Source organism: Pseudorca crassidens, chromosome 12, assembly GCF_039906515.1.
Source record: "Pseudorca crassidens isolate mPseCra1 chromosome 12, mPseCra1.hap1, whole genome shotgun sequence".
In the NCBI taxonomy this organism is placed as follows: Eukaryota; Metazoa; Chordata; class Mammalia; order Artiodactyla; family Delphinidae; genus Pseudorca; species Pseudorca crassidens.
Window position 1 is genome coordinate 26,946,349 of NC_090307.1, and position 12,610 is coordinate 26,958,958.

At 39.0% G+C, this 12,610-nt stretch overlaps 1 protein-coding gene across 9 annotated transcripts in view; it reads left to right on the top strand.

The window, feature by feature from the left end:
* PIAS2 (protein inhibitor of activated STAT 2) overlaps positions 1–12,610 on the top strand; it is a 95,876-nt gene that overhangs the window by 61,872 nt on the left and 21,394 nt on the right. For all 9 annotated transcript variants that reach the window (XR_010933044.1, XM_067699181.1, XM_067699185.1 and 6 more), the window contains 2 exons: positions 9,123–9,256; positions 11,748–11,919. Coding sequence is in view for 8 of the 9 variants with exons in the window: in XM_067699181.1 (XP_067555282.1) it covers positions 9,123–9,256; positions 11,748–11,919 (306 nt within the window). In the remaining variant the exon portion in view is untranslated. The remainder of the gene's footprint in view (positions 1–9,122; positions 9,257–11,747; positions 11,920–12,610) is intronic.

A 12,610-nucleotide genomic window follows, 5' to 3' on the forward strand; every position in this document is an offset into this window, starting at 1 on the left:
ATTTCTGTTATTCATTAATGTCTCTTAGGCCTATGTTTCAGAATTTTCTTGACTTATTACAGTTTGCCATATTCACTTGAATAAAAGCATCCTTAAATTACACAAAGAAATCCTGTTTGGATTTTGATTGGAATTATGTTTTTCATATAATTAGGGAAAATACATATTTAAAGTATTACATATTCTAATGAAGGTAGCATTTTTCCTTATTTGTTTTTATCAGTTTTATCGAGATATAAGAACTGCCCATATTTAAAGTGTACAGTTTGGTACATTTTGACCCAGTATACACCTGTAATATCATTATAATAAGATAATGAATATATCTGTCCTACCTAAAGTTTTCTCATGTATCTTCCTAATCTCTTTCTTTCACTGTATCCTCAGTCAAACACTGGTATGCTTTCTGCTGCTACAGATTGTTTTGGATTTTCTAGAATTTTGTATGAATAGAATCATAAAGTGTCTGCTTCCTTTGTCTAGCTTATTTTTATTCAGTATGCTTGCTTTGAGATTTGTCCACGTTGCTGCATGTACCAATAGTTTTTTCATTTTTATTCCTGAATAGCATTCCATTGTACAGATATCCCACAGTTTATCAATTCACTTGTTTATGCGTTCCTTCTGGTTTGGGGTTCTTGCAAATAAAGCTGCTAAGAACATTCATGTCCAGGTCTCTGTGTGGACTGATGTTTTAATTTACCTGGGGTAGGTACTTACGAGTGGAATCCCTGGTCACATACTAGGTGTATGCTTAATTTTTTAATAAATTACCAAACTGTTTTCCAAAGTGGTTGTACTCTTTTATATTCCCACTAGCAGTATATGAGAGTTCCAGTTGCTCCACATTCTCATCAACGTTTGGTATGGTTAGTTTTTTAAATTTTAGACAGTCTAGTGGTATATGGTGGTACCCCATTGTGGATTTAATTTGCATTTCCGTTATGACTGTATTGAGCATCTTCTTGTGTGTTTATTTGCCATCTGTGTGTCATCTTTGGTGAAGTGACTGCTTAAACTTTTGCCCATTTTTCAGCTGGGTTGTTTGTTTTTCATATTACTGAGTTTTGATAGTTCTTTATATATTATGGATGTAAGTCCGTTATCAGATCTGTAGTTTGCTAATGTTTTCTGCCATTTCCTCTTTTCAGTCTCTTAGTAGTGTCTTTCAAAGAGAAAAAGTTCTTGGATTAAGGCCAGTTTATCAAGGCTTTCTTTTATGTACTGTGCTTTTGATATCATATTAAGACATTTTTTCCTAACCTAAGGTCAGAAAAATTTTCTCCTTGCTTGCTTTAGAAGTTCTGTAGTTTAATTTTATACTTAGATCTGTTATCTACTTCAAGTTAATTTTTGTATATGGTGTGAGATAAGAAGCAGGGTTTTAGCTTCATTTTTGTTTTTGGCAAACAGTCATGGAGTTGTTCTGCCACATTGGTGAAAAGATTGTATTTTCCCCATTGAATTGCCTTTGCACCTTCTTTTCAAAAATCAGTCGGCCATATATATGTGGATTTATCTCTGAACTTTGTTCCATTGATTTGTCTATATTTATGTCAGTACTGCACTGTCTGGAAATCAGGGTAATGTGGGACTTCTAACTTCATTCTTTTTCAAAATTATTTTGACAATTGTACATATTTTGCATTTCATTGCATATTTTAGAATCAGCTTGTCAATTAGAAAACAAATCTGGGTTTTTGATTTGTATAATGTTGAATCTATAGATAAGTTAAGGGTGAGTTCACAATATTTAGTCTTCTGATCCATGAACATGATATATATCTATTTAGTTAATTAGGTTTCAGTATGTTTGGTGGTTTTCAGTATATAGGTCTTGTATGCTTTATGTCAGATTTATCCCATTGTTTCATATTTCTCATGTGGTATTGTTTTTTATATTTTTAGTTGTATTATATAGAAATATAGTTGATTTTTGTATGTTCTATCTTGAAACCTTACTAAATGCGTCTTGTAGTTCGAATAGCATTGTTATAGAACATAGGATATTCTGTACAGGCAGTAATATTTTAGGAATAAAGACAGTCTTACTTTGTCCTTTTTAATCTGGATGCCTTTTATATCTTTGTCCTGCTGTCTTGAACTGACTAGTCTGTTGACATGATGATTTGCATTGATTGACTTTCAGATATTAAACAACCTTTCATTCTGGAGATGGATCCCACTTGGTCATGATTTGTTATCTTTTATATTTATTGTTGGGTTTGTTTTGCTAAAGTTCATGAGAGATAGTGGTCTGTTGTTTTCTTGTTTTGTCTTTGTCTGTTTTTAGTATCAGAGTAATGCTGGCCTTATATAGGGAGCGGGAAGTAGTGGTATCATGAATCCTCAAATATTTGGTAGCATTTCCTAGTGAAGACATTTGGGCCTAGAATTTTCTTTGTGGTAAAGTTTTTACAAATGTCTTTTTTTTCCCCCCAAATTTATTTATTTATTTATATTTATTTTTGGCTGGGTTGGGTCTTTGTTTCTGTGCGAGGGCTCTCTCTAGTTGTGGCAAGCCTCCTTTATCAAATATAAGGTGTCCATATATGCGTGGGTTTATCTCTGGACTTTCTATCCTGTTCCACTGATCTTTCTGTTTTTGTGCCAGTACCATACTGTCTTGATTACTGTAGCTTTGTAGTATAGTCTGAAGTCAGGGAGCCTGATTCCTCCAGCTCCGTTTTTCGTTCTCAAGATTGCTCTGGCTATTCAGGGTCTTTTGTGTTTCCATACAAATTGTGAAATTTTTTGTTCTAGTTCTGTGAAAAATGCCAGTGGTAATTTGATAGGGATCGCATTGAATCTGTAGATTGCTTTGGGTAGTAGAGTCATTTTCACAATGTTGATTCTTCCAATCCAAGAATATGGTATATCTCTCCATCTGTTTCATCTTTAATTTCTTTCATCAGTGTCTTATAATTTTCTGCATACAGGTCTTTTGTCTCCTTAGGTAGGTTTATTCCTAGATATTTAATTCTTTTTGTTGCAGTGGTAAATGGGAGTGTTTTCTTGATTTCACTTTCAGATTTTTCATCATTGGTATATAGGAATGCCAGAGATTTCTGTGCATTAATTTTATATCCTGCTACTTTACCAAATTCATTGATTAGCTCTAGTAGTTTTCTGGTAGCATCTTTAGGATTCTCTATGTATAGTATCATGTCATCAGCAAACAGTGACAGCTTTACTTCTTTTCCGATTTGGATTCCTTTTATTTCCTTTTCTTCTCTGATTGCTGTGGCTAAAACTCCAAAACTATGTTGAATAAGAGTGGTGAGGGTGGGCAACCTTGTCTTGTTCCTGATCTTAGTGGAAATGCTTTCAGTTTTTCACCATTGAGGACGATGTTGGCTGTGGGCTTGTCATGTATGGCCTTTATTATGTTGAGGAAAGTTCCCTCTATGCCTACTTTCTGCAGGGTTTTTATCATGAATGGGTGTTGAATTTTGTCAAAAGCTTTCTCTGCATCTATTGAGATGATCATATGGTTTTTCTCCTTCAATTTGTTAATATGGTTTATCACATTGATAGATTTGCGTATATTGAAGAACCCTTGCATTCCTGGAATAAACCCCACTTGATCATGGTGTATGATCCTTTTAATGTGCTGTTGGATTCTGTTTGCTAGTATTTTGTTGAGGATTTTTGCATCTATGTTCATCAGTGATATTGGCCTGTAGTTTTCTTTCTTTGTGACATCTTTGTCTGGTTTTGGTATCAAGGTGATGGTGGCCTCGTAGAAGGAATTTGGGAGTGTTCCTCCCTCTGCTATATTTTGGAAGAGTTTGAGAAGGATAGGTGTTAGCTCTTCTCTAAATGTTTGATAGAATTCGCCTGTGAAGCCATCTGGTCCTGGGCTTTTGTTTGTTGGAAGATTTTTAATCACAGTTTCAATTTCAGTGCTTGTGATTGGTCTGTTCATATTGTCTATTTCTTCCTGATTCAGTCTTGGCAGGCTGTGCATTTCTAAGAATTTGTCCATTTCTTCCAGGTTGTCCATTTTATTGGCATAGAGTTGCTTGTAGTAATCTCTCATGATCTTTTTTATTTCTGCAGTGTCAGTTGTTACTTCCACTTTTTCATTTCTAATTCTGTTGATTTGAGTCTTCTCCCTTTTTTTCTTAATGAGTCTGGCTAGTGGTTTATCTATTTTGTTTATCTTCTCAAAGAACCAGCTTTCAGTTTTATTGATCTTTGCTATTGTTTCCTTCATTTCTTTTTCATTTATTTCTGATCTGATTTTTATGATTTCTTTCCTTCTGCTAGCTTTGGGGTTTTTATGTTCTTCTTTCTCTAATTGCTTGAGGTGCAAGGTTAGATTGTTTATTCGAGATGTTTCCTGCTTCTTAAGGTGGGCTTGTGTTGCTATAAACTTCCCCCTTAGAATTGCTTTTGCTGCATCCCATAGATTTTGGGTCATTGTGTCTCCATTGTCATTTGTTTCTAGGTATTTTTTTATTTCCCCTTTGATTTCTTCAGTGATCACTTCATTATTAAGTAGTGTATTGTTTAGCCTCCATGTGTTTGTATATTTTACAGATCTTTTCCTGTAATTGATATCTAGTCTCATGGTGTTGTGGTTGGAAAAGATACTTGATACAATTTCAGTTTTCTTAAATTTACCAAGGCTTGATTTGTGACCCAAGATATGATCTCTCCTGGAGAATGTTCCATGAGCACTTGAGAAAAATGTGTATTCTGTTGTTTTTGGATGGAGTGGCCTATAAATATCAAGTTAAGTCCATCTTGTTTAATGTGTCATTTAAAGCTTGTGTTTCCTTATTTATTTTCATTTTGGATGATCTGTCCATGGGTGAAAGTGGGGTGTTAAAGTCCCCTACTATGAATGTGTTACTGTTGATTTCTGCTTTTATGGCTGTTAGTATTTGCCTTATGTATTGAGGTGCTCCTATGTTGGGTGCATAAATATTTACAATTGTTATATCTTCTTCTTGGATTGATCCCTTGATCATTATGTAGTGTCTTTCTTTGTTTCTTCTAATAGTCTTTATTTTAAAGTCTATTTTGTCTGATATGAGAATTGCTACTCCAGCTTTCTTTTGATCTCCATTTGCATGAAATATCTTTTTCCATCCCCTTACTTTCAGTCTGTTATGTGTCTCTAGGTCTGAAGTGGGTCTCTTTTAGACAGCAAATATATGGGTCTTGTTTTTGTATCCATTCAGCCAATCTGTGTCTTTTGGTGGGAGCATTTAGTCCATTTACATTTAAGGTAATTATCGATATGTATGTTCCTACTCCCATTTTCTTAATTGTTTTGGGTTCATTATTGTACGTCTTTTCCTTCTCTTGTGTTTCTTGCCTAGAGAAGTTCCTTTAGCAGTTGTTGTAGAGCTGGTTTGGTGGTGCTGAACTCTCTCAGCTTTTGCTTGTCTGTAAAGGTTTTAATTTCTCCATCAAATCTGAATGAGATCCTTGCTGGGTAGAGTAACCCTTGCTGGGTTGTAGGTTGTTCTCCTTCCTCACTTTAAATATGTCCTGCCAGTCCCTTCTGGCTTGCAGAGTTTCTGCTACAGATCAGCTGTTAACCTTATGGGGATTCCCTTGTGTGTTATTTTTCCCTTGCTGCTTTTAATATGTTTTCTTTGTATTTAATTTTTGACAGTTTGATTAATATGTGTCTTGGCGTATTTTTCCTTGGATTTATCCTGTATGGGACTCTCTGTGCTTCCTGGACTTGATTAACTCTTTTCTTTCCCATATTAGGGAAGTTTTCAACTATAATCTCTTCAAATATTTTCTCAGCCCCTTTCTTTTTCTCTTCCTCTGGAACCCCTATAATTCGAACGTTGGTGCGTTTAATGTCCCAGAGGTCTCTGAGACTGTCCTCAGTTCTTTTGATTCTTTTTTCTTTATTCTGCTCTGCAGTAGTTATTTCCACTATTTTATCTTCCAGGTCACTTATCCGTTCTTCTGCCTCAGTTATTCTGCTATTGATCCCATCTAGAGTATTTTTCATTTCATTTATTGTGTTGGTCACTGTTGTTTGTTTCACCTTTAGTTCTTCTAGGTCCTTGTTAAATGTTTCTTGCATTTTGTCTATTCTATTTCCACGATTTTGGATCATCTTTACTATCATTATTCTGAATTCTTTTTCAGGTAGACTGCCTATTTCCTCTTCATTTGTTAGGTCTGGTGGGGTTTTTTCTTGCTCCTTCATCTGCTGTGTGTTTTTCTGTCTTCTCATTTTGCTTATCTTACTGTATTTGGGGTCTCCTTTTTGCAGGCTGCAGGTTCGTAGTTCCTGTTGTTTTTGGTGTCTGTCCCCAGTGGCTAAGGTTGGTTCAGTGGGTTGTGTAGGCTTCCTGGTGGAGGGGACTAGTGCCTGTGTTCTGGTTGATGAGGCTGGATCTTGTCTTTCTGGTGGGCAGGTCCACGTCTGGTGGTGTGTTTTGGGGTGTCTGTGGACTTATTATGATTTTAGGCAGCCCCTCTGCTAATGGATGGGGTTGTGTTCCTGTCTTGCTAGTTGTTTGGCATAGGATGACCAGCACTGTAGCTTGCTGGTCGTTGAGTGAAGCTGGGTGCTGGTGTTGAGATGGATATCTCTGGGAGGTTTTCGCTGTTTGATACTATGTGGAGCTGGGAGGTCTCTTGTGGACCAGTGTCCTGAAGTTTGCTCTCCCACCTCAGAGGCACAGCACTGACTCCTGGCTGCAGCACCAAGAGCCTTTCATCCACATGGCTCAGAATAAAAGGGAGAAAAAGTAGAAAGGAAGAGAAAGAGAGAGAGAGAGAGAGAAAGAAAGAAAGGAGGGAGGGAAGGAAGGAAGGAAAAAAAGAAAGAAGATAAAGTAAAATAAGATAAAATATAATAAAGTTATTAAAATAAAAAAATAATTATTAAGAGGGAAAAAAAGGGACGGATAGAACCCTAGGACAAATGGTGGAAGCAAAAGTATACAGACAAAATCTCATACAGAAGCATACACATACATACTCACAAATATAGGAAAAGCGGAAAAAATCATAAATCTTGCTCTCAAAGTCCACCTCAATTTGGGATGATTCGTTGTCTAAAGGAGGGAAGGAAGGAAAGAAAGAACGAAGATAAAGTAAAATAAAATAAAGTTATTAAAATAAAAAGTAATTATTAAGAAAAAAATTAAAAACAAACGGATGGATAGAACCCTTGGACAAATGGTGGAAGCAAAGCTCTACAGACAAAATATCACACAGAAGCATACACATACACACTCACAAAAAGAGGAAAAGGGGAAAAAATAATAAGTCTTGCTCTCAAAGTCCACCTCCTCAATTTGGGATGATTTGTTGTCTATTCATGTATTCCACAGATGCAGGGTACATCTAGTTGATTGTGGAGCTTTAATACGCCCTTCTGAGGCTGCTGGGAGAGATTTCCCTTTCTCTTTGTTCTCACAGCTCCCAGGGTTCAGCTTTGGATTTGGCCCCACCTCTGCATGTAGGTCGCTGGAGGCGTCTTTTCTTCGCTCAGACAGGACTGGGTTAAAGGAGCCGATTCAGGGGCTCTGGCTCACTCAGGCCGGGGGGAGGGAGGGGCACGGAGTGTGTGGCGAGCCTGTGGCGGCAGAGGCCGGCGTGACGTTGCATCAGCCTGTGGCGCACTATGCGTCCTCCTGGGGGAATTGTCCCTAGATCGCGGGACCCTGGCAGTGGCGGGCCGCACAGTCTCCCCGGAAGGGGGGCGTGGATAGTGACCTGTGCTCGCACAGGCTTCTTGGTGGCAGCAGTAGCAGCCTTAGTGTCTCATGCCCGTTTCTGGGGTCCGCGCTGATAGCCGCGGCTCGCGCCCGTCTCTGGAGCTCCTTTAAGCAGCGCTCTTAATCCCCTCATCTGGAGCACCAGGAAACAAAGAGGGAAGAAAAAGTCTCTTGCCTCTTTGGCAGCTCCAGACTTTTCCCGGACTCCCTCCCGGCTAGCCATGGCGCACTAACCCCTTCAGGCTGTGTTCACGCCGCCAACCCCAGTCCTCTCCCAGAGCTCAGACCGAAGCCGGAGCCTCAGCCCCCAGCCCCGCCCGCCCCGGCAGGTGAGCAGACAAGCCTCTTGGGCTGGTGAGTGCCGGTTGGGCTGGTGAGTGCCCATCGGCACCGATCATCTGTGCAGGAATCTCTCTGCTTTGCCCTCCGCACCCCTGTGGCTGCGGTCTCCTCCACGGCTCCGAAGCTTTCCCCCTCTGCCGCCCGCAGTCTCCGCCCACAAAGGGGCTTCCTAGTGTGTGGAAACCTTTCCTCCTTCACAGCTCCCTCCCACTGGTGCAGGTCCCGTCCCTATCCTTTTGTCTCTGTTTATTCTTTTTTCTTTTTCCCTACCCAGGTACGTGGTGGTGGTGGTGGGGTTTCTTGCCTTTTGGGAGGTCTGAGGTCTTCTGCCAGCGTTCAGTAGGTGTTCTGTAGGAGTTGCTCCACGGGTAGATGTATTTCTGGTGTATCTGCGGGGAGGAAGGTGATCTCTGCGTCTTACTCTTCCTCTATCTTCCCGGAAGCCGTGAACCCAATAATTTTTATGTTTGGTTTATGTGTTATGTTGCGGGTTGTGTTTTTTTTTTTTTTTTTTTGGCTGCGTTGGGTCTTTGTTGTGGCATGTGGGATCTTTTTTTTTTTTTTTTTTGCGGTGCATGGGCTTCTCTCTAGTTGTGGAGTGCACGTTTTCTGTCTCTAGTTGTGCTGTGTGGGCTCCAGGGTACATGGACTCTGTAGTTGGTGGCACGTGGGCTCTCTTGTTGAGGTGTGCAGTCTCAGTAGTTGTGGTGCACAGGCCTAGTTGCCCGCAGCATGTGGCTCTTAGCTCCCCAACCAGGGATGGAACCCGTGTCCCCTGTACCGGAAGGCGGACTTACCAGCACTGGACCACCAGGGAAGTCCCTGAGGGTGGTTTCTTTACTGCCAATCCCCGCAAGAAGGTTCCAGGTGTCTATTTCTGTTTAATCACTGATTTTTAAGATGATATTCAGTAAGTCACTTAACTCTTCTGTTGCCCGTTAAACAGCTAAAGCCTAGGGCCAAAACAAACAAAAAGCATTACTTTTGTCTCCAAGGTAAAATGTGTTACTTTATTTCACCTTTGAACAGAGCCATTTGATTCCATTTCTGTACTTCTTACTTGGTTTTTAGGCTTTTTATGGAAATTCTCAATGACTGTTCTGATGTGGATGAGATCAAATTCCAAGAAGATGGTTCTTGGTGCCCAATGAGACCGAAGAAAGAAGCTATGAAAGTATCCAGCCAACCATGTACAAAAATAGAAAGTATGTGCAGAATGGCAGCAGAGAGCAAAACGATGAGACTTGTGTGATGTTATCGTTAGCGTTAACTTTGGCCATTAGAGCTACCATTTGGAGCTCAGTTTGCTCACTTTATCTTTTGATCATCTATTACATATGTAATTTCTCCCAAATGGTTTTTATTCTTAAGTGTGCTAAAGTTTATACCACATTATAATCAGTTTTTTCATAGTATATTTTTCATATATAAAGTAAATAAAACAATCACCTAAATCATTTTATTATTTTTTATTGAAGTATAGTTGCTCTACAATATTATGGAAGTTATAGGTGTACAGTGTAGTGACTCACAATTTTTAAAGGTTATACGCCATTTATAGTTATTGTAAGATATTGGCTATATTTCCCGTGTCGTACAACACATCCTGTAGCTTATCCTATAGCTAATAGTTTGTATCTCCTGCTTCGCCACCCCTGTAATAATGCCCCTCCCCTCTTCACTCTCCCCACTTGTCACCACTAGTTTGTTCTCTGTCTCTGTGAGTCTGCTTCTTTTTTGTTATATTCATTAGTTTGTTATATTTTTAAGATTCCACCTATAAGTCATATCATATAGTATTTGTCTTTCTCTGTCTGACTTATTTCACTTAGCATAATGCTCTCCAAATCCATTCATGTTCCTGCAACTGGCAAAATTTTGTTCTTTTTTATGGCTGAGTAATATTCCATTGTATATATTAATACATATATATACCACATTGTCTTTATCCATTCATCTGTTGACACTTAGGTTGCTTCCATATCTTGGCATTTGTAAATAATGCTGCTATGAACATTGGGGGTGCATGTATCTTTTCGAATTAGTGTTTTTGGTTTTCTTTGGATATATACCCAGGAGTGGAATTGCTGGGTCATATATGGTAGTTATATTTTTAATGTTTTAAGAAACTGCCATATTGTTTTCCACTGTGGCTGCACCAGTTTACATTCCTACCAACAGTGCACAAGAGTTCCCTTTTTTCCACATCCTCTCCAACATTTGTTACTTGTGTTCTTTAAAATCATTTTAATATATGGTGCTTGTTACAACATGAAAAATTATAAATGACATTTCTATGGACACTTATTTGGAACTTTTCATTTTAAAAATTATAAAAAATTATTTATTTATTTTGCACACTGTGCAGCATGCGGGATCTTAGTTCCCTGACCAGGGATCGAACCCATGTCCCCTACATTGGGAGCACGGAGTCTTAACCACTAGACTGCCAAGGAGGTCCCTCAGAATTACTTTTAGAGCACCTGTTGGAGGAACCCCAGGTGGAGGCGTGGTTAGAGAGGCTGTATCATCCATTAATGGAGGGTGGGGGAAGATGGTCATAGGTTAGTTGGTAAAGAAGTGAACTAATTGTTTCCATTGCCTTGTGGGAAGAAATTTGACTCTTGCCTTGGTTACCTAGGAATTATACTCAACCTTCAACTCCCTGTGCTGTCTACCCTGAGTGGGGAAAATAAAGGCTGTTTGAGAAATTGAAACTGATAGGTGAACTTAGTTTCTTTTTATCTGGCATAGTCCAGTCACTGCATTTGAGTTTTGTGCTGACTATATTTAACATTCTAATAATGTAATGAATAATAGGCATTCAGAGTAAGAAGAGAGGAAAAAGTAAAGGATTTATGTCAATATTAATCATTCTCCTGTGATTGTTACTGAACCTATGGGTGGAATGATCAGGGTTTTCCTTATCCTTGAGAAAAGTAGTGATTTAGTTAATTAGTTGCTGCTGCTTTTCCATTATCAAGTAGCATGCGTTTTCTACTAAATAGATTGTAGTAGAATGGTGAGTCAACTCACCACTCTTTGAAATGGTGAGTTAACATATCATGTGAGACTATTGTAGTGGGCAGAAAGGAGAACCTAAGTAGATAGCTGGTAAGAAAAACTTTAAATGTCTGAGTAACTTAAGTGAGATGTTTGGGGTTTTTTCCACTTATCAAGGTGAAAATTTTATCAAGTTCTTGCTTATGGTGTAGAGCTTATATATTCTTTGATGTGAGCACCACTGCTTTGCTAGATAGGAAGTATGATTCTGACTTAACCCTACCGCATGTCTGTGAGAATACACAGCCAGTAAAGCTACATACTCTTGTCCATGGCCAGAGACCAGCCCCTTAACTCCGGATGTCTGTGTATAACATGAGTCCTCACCTAGGGAGACAGCGTGAGGTGCAGGATCTGTGCAAATCTGTCGCAGTACTGGGGAGATAACGCGGAGTGTGCCATCTGAAAGAGGCTTTCGCTTCTCACAAGGCATAGCGCTCACCCTGTCTCTCTAGGTAAGCAGTCGTTTTATAGACAGATGACTGGAGTTAGAGAGTTGGTCTCTGTCCGTGGGACAGAGTATGGGCTTTATTGGCTGTGTATTCTCCAGGATGTGCTACACAGTTAAAACTCTTATGGTTAGAGCTCGTGTTACACCTTTGACTTTTTTGCCCCTCTGTTCCCTACTTGCAGCTGCAGGTGTCCTCAGTAAGCCTTGTTCAGTGACTGTAGCCAATGAGGCAAGCAAGAAGAAAGTGGATGTCATTGACCTAACAATAGAAAGCTCTTCTGATGAAGAGGAAGACCCTCCTGCCAAAAGGAAATGCATCTTTATGTCAGAAACACAAAGCAGCCCAACCAAAGGGTTTGTTAATTTATAGTTCACTATTGTTTATTACACTTGGAACTAACTATTCTTGGGATAAGTTTGTAAATGTCTCTTTGAGAGTTGCATAACCATATAGGGCTATTTTAATTTGCCTTTTGTTCAGTTGAAATATTTTCAAGTGAGCACGTTGTTCATAGGAAAGCAAATTTTGATGAAGAATATATTCCCATCTTTGGGAAGTGAGAGTTGAAATCTTCTCATGTCTAAATATTTATTTCAAATTTGATACTTTTTGTTATTTTCTTGAATCTATTTGGAAGGAGTAAATTTGGCATCACAGACCAACATGAGGAAGCCAAGTGTGTGGAATTGGGAATTTGACAAGTGTAGATTCCAATTTTGACACCATTGCTTACTCATTCTGTGATCTTGGTTGAAATATTTAACTTGTTTGAGCCTCCTTTTCCTGTTCTGTACAATGGGGTTAAATAATGCCTACCTCATAAGATTAAATTCAGGTTTCAATAAGATAATGAAAGAGCTCAGCCTCAGTGTCAACCACATGGTCATTGTCTCAGTAAAAAATTGATTGCCTTCCCTTCTCACCCTCTCCAGGGCAAAATATGGGCTAGTAAATGCAGTCTAGCGTTTATTTATGAGTCATCTGGCAGAAGCTGTTGCTGACATATAGTGAGTGACAGGTTTGAGTATTTAGCAATAGGTGCTT